Source organism: Lethenteron reissneri, chromosome 56 (genome assembly GCF_015708825.2).
Source record: "Lethenteron reissneri isolate LAM-NWPU_2019-01 chromosome 56, ASM1570882v1, whole genome shotgun sequence".
Lineage (NCBI taxonomy): Eukaryota > Metazoa > Chordata > Hyperoartia > Petromyzontiformes > Petromyzontidae > Lethenteron > Lethenteron reissneri.
Window position 1 is genome coordinate 4,658,105 of NC_083834.1, and position 18,630 is coordinate 4,676,734.

Consider the following 18,630-nt stretch of genomic DNA (forward strand, 5'->3'; position numbering starts at 1 on the left):
GGGTTGCCTGACTGAGATGACTGGCTGATGCACCACCTGTGCCCCCTACTGTGCCAACTTGCTGTGCTTTAGCCAGCCGGCGCTCCGCTCGTTGTTGTGAGCGTCGCTCCTCCGCCCTCCATTGTTGCTGGAGGGCGACTGCCTCCAACTGCCTAGTAGTGTCCTTCACGAGCCTCCTCCACAGAGGCCGATCTTGACACTGCTGGTACCAGTCATCGGCAAGTCCACTCAGCTCAACATCCTCCTGTACCACATCACTCCATCTCTTCTATAGCTTCCCCCCCCCCCCATTTAGCCTCCTCTATTTGGCTCAACAAAAGCTGTTTAGGCATGCGGTGGCTGGGCATGCGGACTACATGACCCAGCCAACGCAGCCTTGCCTGCTGGAGGAGGAGCTCACCGATGGGACTTTGTCCAGATCTATCAAGGATTTGTGAACTTCTCACAATCCAGCCTGGTTCAACCCAGGATGGATCGTGAGCAGGCCAGCCTAAATGTTTCTAACCGGCGAAGATGTTCCATTCGGGGGGTCATAGTTTCGCAAGCATAGAGAAGGGAGGGAATGACCGTGGCCGAGAAGCCCTGAAGCTTCGTGTGGAGCGACAAACCAGGTAGATTCTACACAGCGATGAAAAGATAATGCCACTCGACTGATTCGGAGTGAGACCTCTACTTTCAAACTGGAGCCGGTCATGATCACACTCCCGAGGTATGGAAAACTCCCCACTCTCATCACAACTGCCCCATCACCAATTGGGAGTTGCGGTGGAGTGTTTGATGGCACAAAATACCCAGGTAGGTGCTTAGTTTTGGTGGGGCTGATGGAAAGGCCCCATCTCTTAGTGGTACACTCCAGGTTCACCAGCAGCGCCTCCAATTCGTCCTGTGAGTGAGCAGCAATCACCAGAACATCGGCATACCTAACATGGTTGACTAAGAGGGAGCCATCCCTTGACCGCACCCGGGCATCGATCAACCTCCCATTGTATTGTTCACAGATTGAAATTCTTCCGGTACAACCATCAAAGGCTTCATGAACTACGTGGTCAAAATAGATGTTAAATAATGTGGGAGCGAGAGGACATCCCTGTCGCACCCCACGGTAAACAGGAAATGGCTCTGACTCTTGGCCATGTAGTTTTACCCTAGCCTGCTCACCATCATGAAGGTCCTTAATGATTGTGAGCAGAGTCAGGGACTCCAAAAGCACGAAGAACAACCCAGAGTCCACGCCTACTGATGTTATCATAGGTCTTGACCAGGTCAATGAAACAGAGGTGTAGGTCCTGTTGGAATTCTCTACACCTCTGCTGTAGCAGACGGACAGAAAATATGGCATCTGCAGGACCGCCCTTTCCTCAAACCACTTTGGGGCTCCGCAAGCCTCTCCTCAGCTTGCCTGGCAAGGTGATGTTGAATAATCCTTTCCAGGACCTTTTCCGGCATACTGAGGAGGGAGATGCCCCTGTAGTTTTTACAGTCTGTGCAGTCCCCCTTCTTAAAGAGGGGGACCACCAGGGAATCCTTCCAGTCTTGCGGAACCCGTCCAGTGGTTCAGACTGTTATAATGTCATATTGGACAGTCTGTGCACAAATGCCACCCTCTCTCAGTATTTTGCTTTGGAGACCATCTTTGCCCAGTGCTTTTCCTGCTTTTCCTGGTCTAAGACTGGATCACCTTCTGTAATTCCTCAACAGATAGCACTTTAACCAGCCACTCACAGGGGGTGACTACTTCTTCCAATATTTGAAGCACTGCAGCCTCAGCAGGGTGCATAGCAGTTTACGATTAATGCACGGCCGCAGTAATAACCGGGGCTGCCTGCCGGAGTCGAACCACGAATCTCTGCGACGAGCGGCTAAACGCTCTGCCCACTCTGCCTAGACCTCGGTTTACAAACCAACTAATACTAATTTACATTTATAAGGAGCTATTCATCTAGGGATCTCAGTGGGTCATGCAAGAAGCTAGGATATATAAATACAGCAATGCCCCGATTTATATAGTTTTGCAAATACGTTGTGAGATTATTAATTCCACTGCTTACTGACTTGCGTCTTCTCAGCCTCACACGTCGCTCACAGCATCGTCCGTCCTTTCTTGTATTCGTCGCCTCTCAGCCTTGGCCTCCACCACCGTACTACCCTTTCAATCATTTTCATTTACATCGTTTAGATATTCGTTGTCGCACCTTTCAGGAACGCATCCCCGACGTTAACCGGGGTTTTACCGTTCTGCACGGTAGTCCGGAGTCCACTGGTCATATATGGGAAGAGTAGGCTAGACGAGTCTTCAGAGAAGACCTAAACAGGGATTGTGAGCTCGCCTGTCGAACGCACGTATGCGTGCGTGCATGTATGTTGAACTTCTTGTAGAACTTCTTTCGCACCATACGTAGCCAACCGTGCTAACCGGAGGTGTGGGCAGCAGGTGGCCTTCCATCATCTTGGCACAAGTACAGGCTCGGTTACCCATGGTGTAGCGTCTCGGTGGAGAGCCGACGCCACCGATCCCCAGACTCTCCCGAGTGAAACCCGGACAAGTGGCAACCCTAGTTATGGGAGGCCTTCCTCCAGCTGTGGATGAATCGTAGCAGCACCCAAATGTCAATGATTCTATTCCGTGGTTGAGGAGCAGTTGTGAGGATGAGAAGCCGGTGAGCATGTACGTGCCTGGTGAGCCGTGCTCTGTGCATGCGTCAGAGGTCGCAAACGGGTTTTGATTCTTTACCCGTACCCGTACCCGGCCGTACCCGTACCCTACCCGTACCCGGCCGGGTACAGGTACCCGATTGCGACCTCTGAGATGAAGCCATGTTGCAGGCGCGGGTAGGTTGATTCTAGGAACTTGAATTGTGAGAAGAGACAAGACGTTGGGAAATGAGTGACAAACGGTTACTCGCCAGCGATTCACGGCCTACCCGTACCCGGCCGCACCAGGGTCGCAAACGGGTACCCGTACCCGGCCGGGTACGGGTAGCTGGGTATCGGGTAGGGTACGGGTATCGGGTAGGGTACGGGTATCGGGTAGGGTACGGGTAACGGGTAGGGTACGGGTATCGGGTAGGATACGGGTAGCCGGGTATCGGGTAGGGTACGGGTATCGGGTAGGGTACGGGTAACGGGTAGGATACGGGTAGCCGGGTATCGGGTAGGGTACGGGTATCGGGTACCCGGTTGCGACCTCTGGCGTGCGTGCGTGCGTGTTTGTGTCGTCAGGCCTGGTTGGCGCCTGACTGCCCGGGCATTAGGATCTTGAGCCTGGACTACGACACCCACCTGAGCGACTGGAAGGTCAAGTGCCCAGCGGAGCAGCACAGGTAAATATGCAGACGCGGGTAGCGCTAACCGCTCGGGCGTTTCGAGGTTTGGGGGTCAACGGGACCCGCACCCTGCAACTTGCAGACTCCTCGGAACGGGCAAAAGTTAAGTCCGCTCATCCTCGACAATTTGCGCTTTTAAGACCGGACTAAAAGCATTTCTTCTCATCTTCTTGGTTCTTTCGGTAAAGTCACGTAGAAGGGAAGTAATAATGACTTTAAACCCCCTTCCCACCTCCTACGCACTTCACAAGTAGTACTAATCCCATATCTGCATTTCCCATAAATATGCTAAATTCGCTTGATATGCAAATTATTTTGTCAAAGCGCACCTTCCCCCTCCAACCCAGCTTAAATAGACGCTCCAAGCCTGGGGCGTGTCATTCAGACTCTGTCTTCCCGACAGACCTGTTCTTCACCTGAGGACGGCTGCTTGCGTTGTGGCCGAAACGTCGTGAGAATTATTTTATCAAAATGGGACAATCGAGAAAAATCTTCTTGGTTCTTTCGGTAAAGTCACGTAGAAGGGAAATAATAAAATAATAAAAATAAAACATAATAAAATTAGATATTATTTTATTATGTTTAATTATTTATTATTTATTTGTTTGTGTTTCTACCTCGTGATAAAATAAGATATTATTTTATTATGTTTTATTTTTATTATTTTATTACTTCCCTTCTACGTGACTTTACCGAAAGAACCAAGGAGATGAATCCCTGCAGTCACGAAAGCTTGCAAATCGACATTTCTTCTCAGTTTAATTTACCGCTTTTCACTGAATTTGTCCGCGCGTTACAAATCATTGGGCCGACCGACCGTTTGATCGTTACGCGCGGTCGCCGTTGCCGCGTCGTTATTTGCCGCCGTGTCATCGCAGGCGCTCGCTGGCTTCTCGGAGCGTGGAGATGCTGGAGAAGCTGAGGCTGGCGGGCGTGGGAGACCGCCCGCTTGTCTGGGTGGCTCACAGCATGGGAGGTGAGACCCGCGCCTGCACCCAGGGCCGCAACGCCGGCATCTCTTGACGCAGGATGAGCCGCGGGGAGTTTCACGCCTTACCGGAGATTGCAAGCTCTCAGGCAATCAGAGTCGTCGTAGCTGTTTCAGTCCCGTCTTGAAAACGGGTTGTGGAGGGTTACGACACATTTGTAAATAACGCGATCTAACCGAAAAACGTTGATTATGAATAATATTGTATTGTTGCAGTCGAAACGTCGGGAGAATTTTATTGTTTTATATTTTTATTCTTTTATTGTTTCCCTACTACGCCACTTTACCGAAAGAACTAAGAATATGAATCCCTGTAGTCACGAAAGCTTTAAATCAAAATATGAATAATATTGGTCGCGAAAGCCTGCTGCGTGTTAAACGCACCTCTTTAAATCAGCCTTTAACCCCTACCTAGTTGTGGAAATTTAAACCTGGTTCCGAGTGGGTGGGTGAGTGGGTGGGTGGGTGAGTGGGTGGGTGAGTGGGTGGGTGAGTGGGTGGGTGGGTGGTGGGTGAGTGGGTGGGTGAGTGGGTGGGTGGGTGGGTGAGTGGGTGGGGTGAGTGGGTGGGTGAGTGGGGGGGTGAGTGGGTGGGTGAGTGGGTGAGTGGGTGGGTGAGTGGGTGGGTGGGTGGGTGGGTGAGTGAGTGAGTGAGTGGGTGGATGAGTGGGTGGGTGAGTGGGTGGGTGAGTGAGTGAGTGAGTGGGTGAGTGGGTGGGTGGGTGAGTGGGTGGGTGGGTGAGTGGGTGGGTGGGTGAGTGGGTGGGTGGGTGAGTGAGTGGGTGAGTGGGTGGGGGGTGGGTGGGTGAGTGAGTGGGTGGGTGGGTGGGTGAGTGAGTGGGTGGGTGGGTGGGTGAGGTGAGTGGGTGGGTGGGTGAGTGGGTGGGTGAGTGGGTGGGTGAGTGGGTGGGTGAGTGGGTGAGTGAGTGAGTGAGTGGGTGGGTGAGTGGGTGGGTGAGTGGGTGGGTGGGCGAGTGGGTGGGCGAGTGGGTGGGTGAGTGGGTGAGTGGGTGGGTGAGTGGGTGAGTGGGTGGGTTAGTGGGTGGGTTAGTGGGTGGGTGGGTAAATCGGTCTTTACTCTGTGCCTAGTTCTCGTCGTGTGCTCTGCAGGTTCTGCTGATTTCCTGCTTTTACGTACACGGTGGTGGCGCATTGGCGTCTACAGATGAAATGCGACACGTTTCAGTTAATTATTAAGAATGTTGAGATATAAGATGATGATTTGTGATATCGGCGAAGTAATGTTAGGGTTGCCACCTAATATCTGTAGGGTTTGATCTGCACAGGTCGAATAAGCTTCAACACGACACCTCCCGGTCTGGTAGCGGTATTGTTCGCGTTGAACTGTTTTAAAAAAAAATCCTTTATAATAAGTTCACTTGCTTGCGCGCTTACGACCGTGCAAATCTTTCGGTCGTTTTTTAACCCACTTCCCATGATCCAATCGAGCTGACATTTTCCACACAGACTCGTTGTGCGTGACAATTAATGTTCGTGAAAATTTTTTTCAAAAATTTTACACTTTTTATGACAAAAATATTATATTTAATTACCAATTGCTTAATGGTGCAATGCAATCATCTGACCCATAGGTGGCAGCCATCTCAAGCCAGAGGACGAGAGGACTCTAGCCGCCACGCATATAAAGGATTTATAGAGAAAAACTTTGTTTTTACGGGTTATACTTGTTTACGCTTTCATTGAACTCACTCTGTCTGTTGTTGTTGTATCCTCAAATCTCGTAACTCAATTTTAACCCACTTCCCAATGTGGTATCGACTGCAAACTCGGTATACTTATGTCATACTGATGACAATACTATATTCTATCATAAAAAACATTTTTTTTTCACATTCTTTTTTATATTTTATATTTCAGCTTGGATCTAATTGTCCATGGTCAACTGACATTGCCTGTAATTGGCCATTGCCCCTTACGTTGTGGCAAGCTTCGGGGCCACTTCCTGGAGTCGTGGAGTTCTTCCATTACTAGTACATTTCATAAAAGCGTGTTTTTAAAAAAGTTTTTGTAAATATTACTTATTCATTTCGATCTAAAGCTTTCGTAACTGCAGGGATTCATATTCTTGGTTCTTTCGGAATTAATATTATTTCCCTTCTACGTGACTTTACCGAAGGAACCACGAATATTACTTATTCAGTTTGCTGCACAGTTCTGATAATAATTCCAATAATTGACCGAGTGCTGACTGAGACACATGCCCCGGTTTGGTCTGCAGTGGAAAAGGTGATGACTCCTACGTGATACGTATTCCGGAAGTCATGGGATAATTCCTGAAAAAGTATTCATACAGATATTGTTAGGTGTCTTTTGATATTCATATTTTTCGGGGTCTTTTTCCAGATTTCATTACAAATTTGCTCTGATCTTGTCTGTCTGTCTCTGCTCTGATCTCTGTCTGTCTGTCTCTGCTCTGATCTCTGTCTGTCTCTGCTCTGATCTCTGTCTGACTGTCTCTCCTCTGATCTCTGTCTGTCTGTCTATACTCTGATCTCTGTCTGTCTGTCTCTGATCTCTATCTGGTTGTCTCTGCTCTGATCTCTGTCTGACTGTCTCTGTCTTTGATCTCTGTCTGTTTGTCTCTGCTCTGATCTCTGTCTGTCTGTTTCTGCTCTGATCTCTGTCTGGTTGTCTCTGCTCTGATCTCTGTCTGACTGTCTCTGTCTTTGATCTCTGTCTGTTTGTCTCTGCTCTGATCTCTGTCTGTCTGTCTCTGCTCTGATCTCTGTCTGTCTGTCTCTACTCTGATCTCTGTCTGTCTCTGCTCTGATCTCTGTCTGTCTGTCTCTGCTCTGATCTCTGTCTGTCTGTCTCTACTCTGATCTCTGTCTGTCTGTCTCTGCTCTGAACTCTGTTTGTCTGTCTCTGCTCTGATCTTTGTTTGTCTGTCTCTACTCTGATCTCTGTCTGTCTGTCTCTGCTCTGATCTCTGTCTGTCTGTCTCTGCTCTGATCTCTGTTTGTCTGTCTCTGCTCTGATCTCAATCTGTCTGTCTCTGCTCTGATCTCTGTCTGTCTGTCTCTGCCCTGATCTCTATCTGTCTGTCTCTGCTCTGATCTCTATCTGTCTGTCTCTGCTCTGATGTCTGTCTGTCTCTGCTCTGATCTCTATCTGTCTGTCTCTGTCCTGATCTCTATTCTGTGGTTTTTGCTCAGTACGGCACTTTTATTTCACGTCTCTCTGCTCGAGTACATTATTTTGGGCGACCTGCGTCAGTCGCTTCTGCTCCCCGAGCCTCCGTCGCGCGGCCTCTCTCTGTCGACCCGCCGCCTGGCTAACCACGACCTCACCTTCGACCTCTATCGGCTGGCCATCAGATGCGCTTCCGCAGACGTCTGGAACGCTTTTCCTTCCAATATTAGGATGCCGCTTGAGCTAGGCACTTTTAAATCATCTAGGTTCAAGACTAATTTCTTTAGAACTGCTTTTTGTGTTTAGTTCGTTGTCCTTTCACCCCGCACCTCCGATTAGCACGGTTGGCTACGTATGGTGCAAAAGAAGTTAAACATACTCACTACACTCTACACTATTATACATGACACTACACACACTGTACTCTTTGGTTCTTTCGGTAAAGTCACGTAGATAGAAAATTTAAACTACACACACTATTCTACTCACTACGCTACGCACTAGAGTACACTACTATACACTATACACTACACCACTGTACTAAATAGAAAACGCATTTCTTTAGAACCAAATTTTGTGTTTAGTTTGTTGTCTTTCCCCGCCGCACCTCCGATTAACACGCTTGGCTACATACGGTGCGAAAGATGCTCACCATGCATACGCACGCATGCACGCGCATACATACGTGCCTCCGCCGCCAGGCCTGCTGGTCAAGAAGATGCTGTCGGATGCAGAGAGGCTTCCGGAGTTCCGCCAGGTGGTGGAGAAAACCCGCGGCGTGGTCTTCTACAGCGTGCCACACCGGGGCAGCCGCCTCGCCGAACTGTCACGCAACGTCGGCTACCTCCTCTTCCCCTCCGTGGAGGTCAAAGAGCTCGGCCAAGGTGAGGGGTGAGGGGGGCGGGGGGCGTGCCGATCGTGGCTTCTACCAGAGGTCGCAAATGGGTTTTGATTCCTTACCCGTACCCGTACCCGGCTGCACCAGGGTCGCAAATGGGTACCTGTACCCGGCCGGGTGCGGGTAGCCGTTCCCTACCCGTACCCTACCCGAAATGAGTGACAAACGGTGACTCACCAGTGACTCACGGCCTACCCGTACCCGTACCCGGCCACACCAGGGTCGCAAACGGGTACCCGTACCCGGCCGGGTACTGATGCTGCTGCCGCTGCTACCGCTGCTACCGCTGCTACTGCTGCTGCTGCCGCTGCTGCTCCTGCTGCTGGTGCTGCTGGTGTCGGTGCTGTTGTCGGTGCTGCGGCTACCGCCGCTCCTGCTACTGCCGCTGCTGCTGCTCCTGCTGCTGCTTCTGTTGTCGCTGCTGCTGCTACTACTACTACTGTCGCTAATGCTACTATTACTGCTGCTACTACTACTGTCGCTAATGCTGCTACTACTGCTGCTGCTGCTCCTGCTGCTGCTTCTGTTGTCGCTCCTGCTGCTACTACTACTACTGCCGCTAATGCTACTACTACTGCTGCTTCTGTTGTCGCTGCTGCTGCTACTACTACTATTGCTGCTAATGCTACTGCTGCTGCTGCTACTGCTGCCCCTGCTGTTGCTCCTGCTGCTGCTACTACTACTACTGCCGCTGCTGCTGCCCCTGCTGCTGCTTCTGTTGTTGCTGCTGCTGCTGCTACTATTACTGCTGCTAATGCTACTACTACTACTGCTGCTAATGCTACTACTACTGCTGCTACTGCTGCCGCTGCTGTTGCTCCTGCTGCTGCTACTACTACTACTGCCACTAATGCTACTGCTGCTGCTGCTACTACTACTACTGCTGCTGCTACTACTACTACTGCCGCTAATGCTGCTACTGCTGCTGCTGCTACTACTGCCGCTAATGCTGCTCCTGCTGCTGCTGCTGCTACTGCTGCTGCTACTGCCGCTAATGTTACTACTGCTGCTGCTACTACTACTGCTGCTAATGCTGCCGCTGCTGTTGCTCCTGCTGCTGCTACTACTACTACTGCCGCTAATGCTACTGCTGCTGCTGCTGCTACTGCCGCTAATGCTGCTCCTGCTGCTGCTGCTACTGCCGCTAATGTTACTACTGCTGCTGCTACTACTACTGCTGCTGCTGCCGCCGCTGCTGTTGCTCCTGCTGCTGCTACTACTACTACTGCCGCTAATGCTACTGCTGCTGCTGCTGCTACTACTGCTGCCGCCGCTAGACTCTCCGCGACTCAAGGAGCTCCACGCGGCGTTCACGGCGCTGGTGCAGCGGCGCCGCCTGCGTGTGCTGAGCTTCGGGGAGACGCGGGCGACGCCCGTCCACGGGCTCATCCGCATGCTGGTGGTGCCTCTCCACTCGTCCGGTACCCGTGCACTCGCCCGCCCGGCTGGTACACACGCAGCCTGCGTATACGCACACACGCAGCCTGTGTGTGTATGTATACATACAGCCTGTGTATATACACACACGCAGCCTGTGTGTGTGTATATATACACACACACACACAGCCTACATATACACACACAGCCTGTGTGTGTATGTACACACACGCAGCCTACATACACACACACACACAGCCTGCCTGTGTGTGTATACACACACACAGGCAGCCTACATATACACACACAGCCTGTGTGTGTATATACACACAGCCTGTGTGTGTATATACACACAGCCTGCGTGTATATACACACAGCCTGCGTGTATATACACACACACACAGCCTACATATATACACTAGCTTTGCTACCCGGCTTCGCCCGGTACTTGGATTCACAATGGCGATGTTCACACACCACAGCAGTTACTCGTTTGAGGCTGAGTCGACCTAGGGGAGGCCCTGGACCGGTTCAGATAATCGTCACCGGTGGTGGCCGTGAGCGAGAATCGAACTCGGGTCGCCGAGTTCGTAGCGCAGCGCGCTAACCGCTACACTACAATGTGTTACGCTTCCACATGCGTGGGTCACGTGACAGATTTGGGGTCACGTGACAGATTTGACGTCACAGCTCAGTTGCCGTGCAAAAAATGTATGCATTATTGAGCTCCCCCGCCCAAAAAAAATGTGTATTTTTAAAATTTTTGCATGGTGTACATTCTGGAATGTACCCACATTTTCTTGCTGTGGTTTTCACACCTGATGATGATTGCTTGTGTTGCAATCAAAACGTCGTGGGAATTTATTGTTTTATATTTTTATTATTTTATTTTTTCCCTTCTACGTGACTTTACCGAAAGAACCAAGAATATGAATCCCTGCAGTCACGAAAGCTTTAAGTCCCAAAAAAATATATACACAGTTATTAATTTACACACGCAGCATATCTATACACACAGCCTGTATATGCACAGCTGATATCTATATACACACAGCCCTTGTGTATATATATACAGATTATATATAGAGTATATACACAGCCTATATCACACCGCTTATACAAAGCTGATATAAAACACAGAATAGAAGGATCGATTTCCATTCATTTCCATTGGCGGCGGGGCATCCGTTTGCACAGTCCACAATGTTCAAGAAAAGGCGAGGCACCATTGGTACCTCATTTGCCAGTAAAAAATATAATTGTTTTTTTACCCTTCTATCTGGCAACAAAACTCACACCTTTTTTACAAGGAGTCATGTTTGCATAGACCACAATACCTGCAGCCATAATGCAAACAAAAAACATAACTCTGATAATATATGCACTGTCCTTGAAGTTGATTGGTCCACACCTTTTGGCGTCGTCTGGTCCAACACCATGTGAGACTAGGCTCTAAGAAAAGCTGTCTTGGGTGTGGACCAATCAATTTCAAGGACAGTGCATACATTATCAGAGTTATGTTTTTTGTTTGCATTATGACCGCAGGTATTGTGGTCTATGCAAACATGACTCCTTGTAAAAAAGGTGTCAGTTTTGTTGCCAGATAGAAGGGTAAAAAACCAATTATCATATTTTTACTGGCAAATGAGGTTCCCACAGTGTAGATGCTTGCCCCGAGCTCTCATACTCTGATGGTGCATTGTCTTTGAGTTGTGCGCCTTTTGGCGTCATCTGGTCCAACCCATGTGAGACTAGGCTCTAAGAAAAGCTGTCTCGGGTGTGGACCAATCAACTTCAAGGACAGTGCATACATTATCAGAGTTATGTTTTTTGTTTGCATTATGACCGCAGGTATTGTGGTCAATGCAAACATGACTCCTTGTAAAAAAGGTGTCAGTTTTGTTTGCCAGATAGAAGGGTAAAAAAGACAATTATCAAGAGGCGAGGCGTTTCGTGTTCAGTGGAGAAACCTCTGGTGGGTCTGGTCTGCAGATCCGGGCGTGGGGCAGTTCGTCGCGCTGGACGTCAACCACCTGAACGTGTGCAAGCCCTCGAGCAGGGAGTCTCTGCTCTACCAGAGGACGATGAGCTTCGTCAGGGACTGCGTTCACGAGGGAAGGGCAGAGGGCGGCAACAACGGCAACAACGGCGGCGGTGGCGGCAGCAGCATCACGTGACCAGTCAACTGAACTCTCACGCTTCGTAGGATACGCAGCCAGCGTGAAGTGTGTGTGTGTGTCTGTGCGAGCGTGAGTTTGCACGCACACAGCCAAGGTGATGTGTGAGTGTGAATTTGCACAGTGAGTGTGAGTTTGCTCACACACGCACACAGCCAATGTGATGTGAGCGTGAATTTGCACAGTGAGTGTGAGTTTGCTCACACACGCACACAGCCAACGTGATGTGTGTGTGTGAGCGTGAATTTGCACGCACGTACACACACAGCCAAGGTGATGTGTGAGTGTGAATTTTAACAGTGAGTGTGAGTTTGCTCACATACACACACAGCCAACGTGATGTGAGTGAGTGTGAATTTGCTCAGACACACACAGCCAACGTAATGTGTGAGTGTGAATTTGCACAGTGAGTGTGAGTTTGCACACACGTAACATCTTGTGTGAGCGTGATGTGTGAGCGTGATGTGTGTGCGTGTCAACTCACGCTCACACACTGTTAAGAACAAATTGTCACATTAACTTTGGTTCTTCATTTAATTTGGTTTAATTCCAGCTCTGAGAATTCGAATATTTGTTTGACCGGCATCACGCGACGGCCACTCATACAGCAGAGCGAGTTGGGAAAGAGTTGCCCTCTACTGAGTGTGTGGACCCCAGATGTGGCTCTGTGTTATCTGCTTTTGTGGGCTATTCTGTGTGTGAATCAGAATATCGTTTGAAGACGGGATCTCAGAGGTAGATCTGTGATATCAACTTCTGTCAGCTGTTCTCTTCACACGCAGGGATCTGGCACTGCTCAGCCGGATTTGCGAACGGATACTTCATCCTGTGACATTGCTAGTGTGATCAGGATCAAGTGGAAATACATGGAATGCGGGTAATTGACAGCAGCTGATACTGGAATCAATACTCATCTTTGCAGTAATTTATCCTGTATGGAAAGCACTTATATGGATGGCCCACTGGAACAGTCACGCTGCATCTTATTAATTTTTAGAAGTTTTAGAGAAACCTGTTTACTCAGCACAGGAGCCATTCTCCCATAGCCATATTGAGATGCCTATCCCCACCGCTATTCATTTCTCGGAACCAAGGCTATGTGCTTAAAGTGCACTTGCTACCATTGCTTTGCACGATATTAGAAAGCCACCGGGAGCTATGCATTTTTAAAATCTAGATTGAAAACTAATTTCTTCGAGGGCTGCTTTTCGCGTTTAGTTTCTTCTCCTCCGCACCGGCGATGAGCACGGTTGGCTACATGCGATGCAAAACAATTTTTTTTTTTCGATTTAAAGCTTTCGTGACTGCAGGGATTCATCTTCTCGGTTCTTTCGGTAAAGTCACGTAGAAGGGAAATAATAAAGTAATACAAATAAAACAGTAAAATAATTCTCACGACGTTTGAAACCCCCTGCCCACCTCCTACGTATTCCACAAGTAATGACTAATCCCATATCTGCATTTCTCATAAATATGCTAAATTCCTCTTGATATGCACATTCTTTTGTCAAGGCACTCTTCCCCCTCCAACCCAGCTTAAATATACGCTCCAAGCCTGGTGGTGTTTCATTCAGACGCTGTCTCCCCGACAGACCTGTTCTTCACCTGAGGACGTCTGCTTGCGTTGTGTCCGAAACGTCGTGAGAATTATTTTATTATGTTTTATTATTTTATTATTTCCCTTCTACGTGACTTAAGAAAGAACCAAGAAGGTGCGAAACAAGTTGCGATGGCCAAATAGAAGTGCAGTGCCACACGACACTCGCTCACCCGAACGGCGTTGTGTTGATCTCCCCCCGAACGCTTTGACCGTGGCAGCGCGTACGCAATGTGCGTGCTTCGTGCAGTCGACCGATGGCACCTTTGCATGGCGATGTAAGCACGTTCCTTCGGAGTGGGCAGGTAGAAACTTGGTTGGACAGCGCATTCGTGCGATCCGTGTTGGATACCGTAGTCGTGTTGGAGGTTGTCGTATGCACGACAGGCAGACAGATAATCCCTGGTGGGCAGTGTGGAACCTGTTGTTCCTACCTGTAGTATTGTGTGCAGGCCCCTATTCAGCCTGTGCCGCGGGTGGGACAGGTGCTTTGTTTTTTTCCCGTACAGTCTGTTCTCCTATAACGCGTGTTTTCACAAGACGAACTGTATACAACGCGATGAATGTCTTCGGGGACACATTTATTGTTATAACGCGGATGCGAGTTGGATACAACGCGATTGAGTGAACGGAATGACAACGCGCGAGTCGGAACAAGCGGCTGTGGGGCTGCCTCGGCGCGTGGCATCGCACAAGGCAGTGGGATGCTGCTGGATGCTTCGAGATCCTACCCAGCCTGCATACGCACCTCGCGCGTAATCGCGGACTTTGCTGTACCCGACGTATTTATTGTAACCCCGATTTTTCAACAACGTGGTATTCTGCCGGAACGCAACTCCTACACGTTATAGGAAAACATACTGTACTGCAATCGGTAATGAAACTTTCGCAGCACCACTGACTTGTGCCTTGCAAAGGCTTTGCCCTCCTCTGCCCGGGTCACCCTACGCTTATTTTACTTTAAGAAAAAAAGACATTTGCTAGGTACACAGGCCTAAAGTGCCATGCTGTGAAGCTATCTTCTCTTTCGTACGGCCGATGTGGACGTAGAGCAGCGACATTTTACATTGAGCTGCTTAATGAGCCAGATGATTGCATCGGGAGTAGTGGTATGGTGTGACGCTACCATCTCTACAGCTCTCGGTGTGAACCTGTGGGTCTCTCTGTGCGACGATTTGACTCACCTCCCCCCTCCTCCCCCGCCATAGGAATATGGAATTTCCACCATTGGCTCAGGGTTGTAAGGAACGGATGAGCACCGCCTCGATGGTCTCACATGAGCAGGATGTCACTTTGATTTCAATAATTCGTATTCGGCTGCGGTTTGTGCAAGATACGTTGGATTGATTGGATCATTTGACCGTGATTATTCGCTGAGTTGGAACGTCTGGTTTGCGAGGGTTGCCCCGGGTGTCGCATGACACAGAGAAAATCCACGTAATGACACGTGCACTATGCGCCCGTGTGGTGTGTGAAGAATTATAAATGTATTTTATTTTTTCATTTTTACACAAACACCTGGTGTCTCATCATCAGCAGAGTCAGGTTTTGCTTGAAAAATGTTGATAAAATGCCAGATGTTTCATAGGCAAGGGCTGGCTTCGACATTAATTGTCTCATCAGCAGAGCCAGGTTTTGCTCGAACCAATGTTGGTGAACTGCCAGATGTTTATATGCGAGGACACTGTTAAATATCGGTCCCGGTTAAATTTAACACGAAATTCTAGATTTGAAGCTTTCGTGACTGCAAGGATATTCATACTCTTTGGTTATTTCGGTAAAGTCACGTAGGTTAAAAAAAGAAAACAAATAAATTAAATCACGACGTTTCGGAGGCAACACAAGCTTCCATCTTCAGGTGAAACCGTCACAGCCAAAATTGCCGTAATACTTGATACAGAATTTTGCCGTAACACTTGATACAGAAATTTTGCTGTAACTCTTGATACAGCAATTTTGCTGTGACGGTTTCACCTGAAGACGGAAGCTTGTGTTGCCTCCAAAACGTCGTGATTTAATTTATTTGCTTTCTTTTTTAACCCACGTGACTTTACCGAAAAAACCAAAGAGTATTAACACAAAATGTTTAACCGTACAGTTCAAAGCGCTGCCCTAATTTTAATCGCTGAGTAATGATACCGCTGCGGGGAGGAGGGACACCCTGCACACCACTGGTGAGATGCAGTGTCGATTGCAAGTGGACCGATGGACAGAATGTTGAATTTTAAATTTGGGCTGTTCAGGGACAAATCCAGCTTCAGGTCGATTTTGCCGGAAATGCCGATTCGGTGGTTGACAAAGCGGCGAGGCGCTTCACTGCCTGGGGATACATTCAGTCGGGTTGTTCCCGCTACCCCGTTTTTTTGTTGTTTATTCGTCTCTTTGCCGCCTGAAAGTCAAAGTGCAAATTAGGATCGGTGGTGATTGTTGTAAATTGTACGATTTTAAGCGTGAATTCAGAACTGGAGAGGGCTTTTCTCGTGTTTTCCCTTGACAGCAATAAACGTACTCTGTGCCAAAGTGTACTCTGATGATGAGCTTGGACGCAACTCTAACAATTGCTTTTATATTTTATCATGTGTAGAGAAGTTCCGACGGACGTACTCGTAGACGGAGATAAGTTAAGGGCTTTCGCCAGGGTTTATTAAAGCTGTTACAATATTACACAGCAGGGTACGCAACTCCCAGGGGCTCGGGGTCCTACTCTGAGTCGGGTCCCTGCCGGCTAGCTCCAGTCTCTCTCTCTCTCGTGTCGGATCGGAGACTCTGCCGACTCCACCGAGCGGAGAGAGAAGCACCTCTACGGCTACCACCGGCTTCTCCCCAGACTCACCACTCGATCCCTCTCTCTACCCCTGGTTCCCTCTTCACCCTTCTTACTCTACCCGTTCCCACAGTGACCCCGCCTACGTCACGGGGTCTCCCTTAAGTACCCCAGGAGACGTGACGTCATCGCACTGAACGGCACACCTGACGTCACGTCCCCATTTTACTCCTCTGCACAGGTAAAGCCCACTTTACCTATAGAGCTTTTATTCACTTGCGACCTTGCCGTAAATGATAGCTTCACGAAGTGGCTCATCGCGTGGAAATGGATAGCGGCCAAACACGCGAAACGCGTGGTGATGTTGATTCTAAATGTGGAGGGGAAAACCAGAGGACCCGGAGAAAAATCCACTCGACCAACGGGAGCGAGATAACACGCAAACTACAAATATACAGGCTGGGATCGAACCCACGACCTCCTGCATGTCAAGCGAGGGAGTAAACATCTTCTTGGTTTTTTCGGTAAAGTCACGTAGAAGGGAAGTAATAAAATAATAAAAATAAAACATAAAATAATTCTCACGACGTTTCGGCTACAACGCAAGCAGCCGTCTTCAGGTGAAGAATGAGACACTGCCAAGCTAGGAGCGTATATATTGGCAGTGTCTCATTTTTCACCTGAAGACGGCTGCTTGCGTTGTAGCCGAAACGTCGTGAGAATTATTTTATTATGTTTTATTTTTATTATTTTATTACTTCCCTTCTACGTGACTTTACCGAAAAAAACAAGAATATGAATCCCTGCAGTCAGGAAAGCTTTAAATCGAAAAGTAAACATCTTGCCACCCACGGCTCTCTACTCAAACGAGCAATTTTTTTACTTTTCGAATTTAAAGCTTTCGTGACTGCAGGGATTCATCTTCTTGATTCTTTCGGTAAAGTCACGTAGAAGGGAAATAATAATAAAAATAAAACATAAAATACAATTCTCACGACGTTTCGGCCACAACGCAAGCAGCCGTCCTCGGGTGAAGAACAGGTCTGTCGGAAAGACAGCGTCTGAATGAACATCACCAAGCTTGGCAGCGTATATTTAAGCTGGGTTAGGGGAGGAAGGGCGCCTTGACAAAGCAATTTGCATATCAACAGATTGGTATTACCTTAGAGTCGCGGCATCTTTTCAGAAAGGTGAGAGACTCGATTAGCTGAGCCTTCTTATCCTGGAGTTTGTTGAAGGATCTCAAAGTTTCGATTTAAAGCTTTCGTGACTGCAGGGATTCATCTTCTTGGTTCTTTCGGTAAAGTCACGTAGAAGGGAAGTAATAAAATAATAAAAAATAAAACATAAAATTTCGATTTCAAGCTTTCGTGACTGCAGGGATTCATCTTCTTGGTTCTTTCGGTAAAGTCACGTAGAAGGGAAGTAATAAAATAATAAAAATAAAACATCATAAAATTTCGATTTAAAGCTTTCGTGACTGCAGGGATTCATGTTTTCTCCGGACTAAGATGTGCTTGTGTATTTTAAAGCAAGGGTTGGGCTTTTTACGTGTGTGTGTGTCTGTGGCATTTACCAGTCATCTCGGTAAACCCATGGCACCTGAGTCTGTCCCGTGACCTGCCAGCGAGCCTTTGACACTACACGTGGCCTCAAAAGTGCACCCAGCATGGCACAAGCACCGTGGTGACGTCACCGCCACTAATTGACGAATGGCGGTTGTGCAATTTGAGTGGGGAGCGGTAGCGTAACAGTTGGTGCGCTGCGTTATGAACTCATAGACTGACATTCGATTCCCGCTCACGGCCACCAACACCAGGCACCCATCCTGGCCCTAACCCGGTACAGCCTGAACAGACTGTTGGGGCGAGTGCTGTTAGCGAGTAGCACCTATGAAGCACGGCACACGATGGGATGGGTGGCCAGCACCACGCCTCGTCTCCCTGGTGATGATATTTTTACACAACGCACCAGGTACTTTTCAGTTTTCAGTTTCATTTATTTGGTAGAGCCCTGTGAGCCATTCGGCTCTTGAATCGGGTGCAACCGCAACAAACAAAAAAACTAAAATATGAACAAGAAAACATCTTAAAGTAACTACGCGCAAACAGAAAAATCAATTTTAGGCTGAGTCGACTTAGGGGAAGCCGAGGACCGGTTCAGATAATCGTCACTAGTGTTGGCTGTAAGCGGAAATGCAAACCCGGGTCGCTGAGCTCATAGAGCGATGCGCTAATTCTAGATTTGAAGCTTTCATGACTGCAAGGATTCATATTCTTAGGTTTTTTCAAACAGACAACTTACACAGATAATTCCAATGTTTTTATTTTATTTTATCCCCAAGGAAAGAACCA

General features: G+C 48.5%; 1 protein-coding gene across 2 annotated transcripts in view; it reads left to right on the forward strand.

The window, feature by feature from the left end:
* The window catches only part of SERAC1 (serine active site containing 1), a 34,975-nt gene extending 19,670 nt beyond the window's left edge, over window positions 1-15,305 (forward strand). For both annotated transcript variants that reach the window (XM_061574687.1, XM_061574688.1), the window contains exons 13-17: window positions 3,220-3,320; window positions 4,202-4,299; window positions 8,165-8,347; window positions 9,639-9,782; window positions 11,731-15,305. In XM_061574687.1, coding sequence (XP_061430671.1) covers window positions 3,220-3,320; window positions 4,202-4,299; window positions 8,165-8,347; window positions 9,639-9,782; window positions 11,731-11,915 — 711 coding nt within the window. In that variant the 3' untranslated portion in view covers window positions 11,916-15,305. The remainder of the gene's footprint in view (window positions 1-3,219; window positions 3,321-4,201; window positions 4,300-8,164; window positions 8,348-9,638; window positions 9,783-11,730) is intronic.
* The last annotated feature ends 3,325 nt before the right edge of the window (window positions 15,306-18,630 follow it).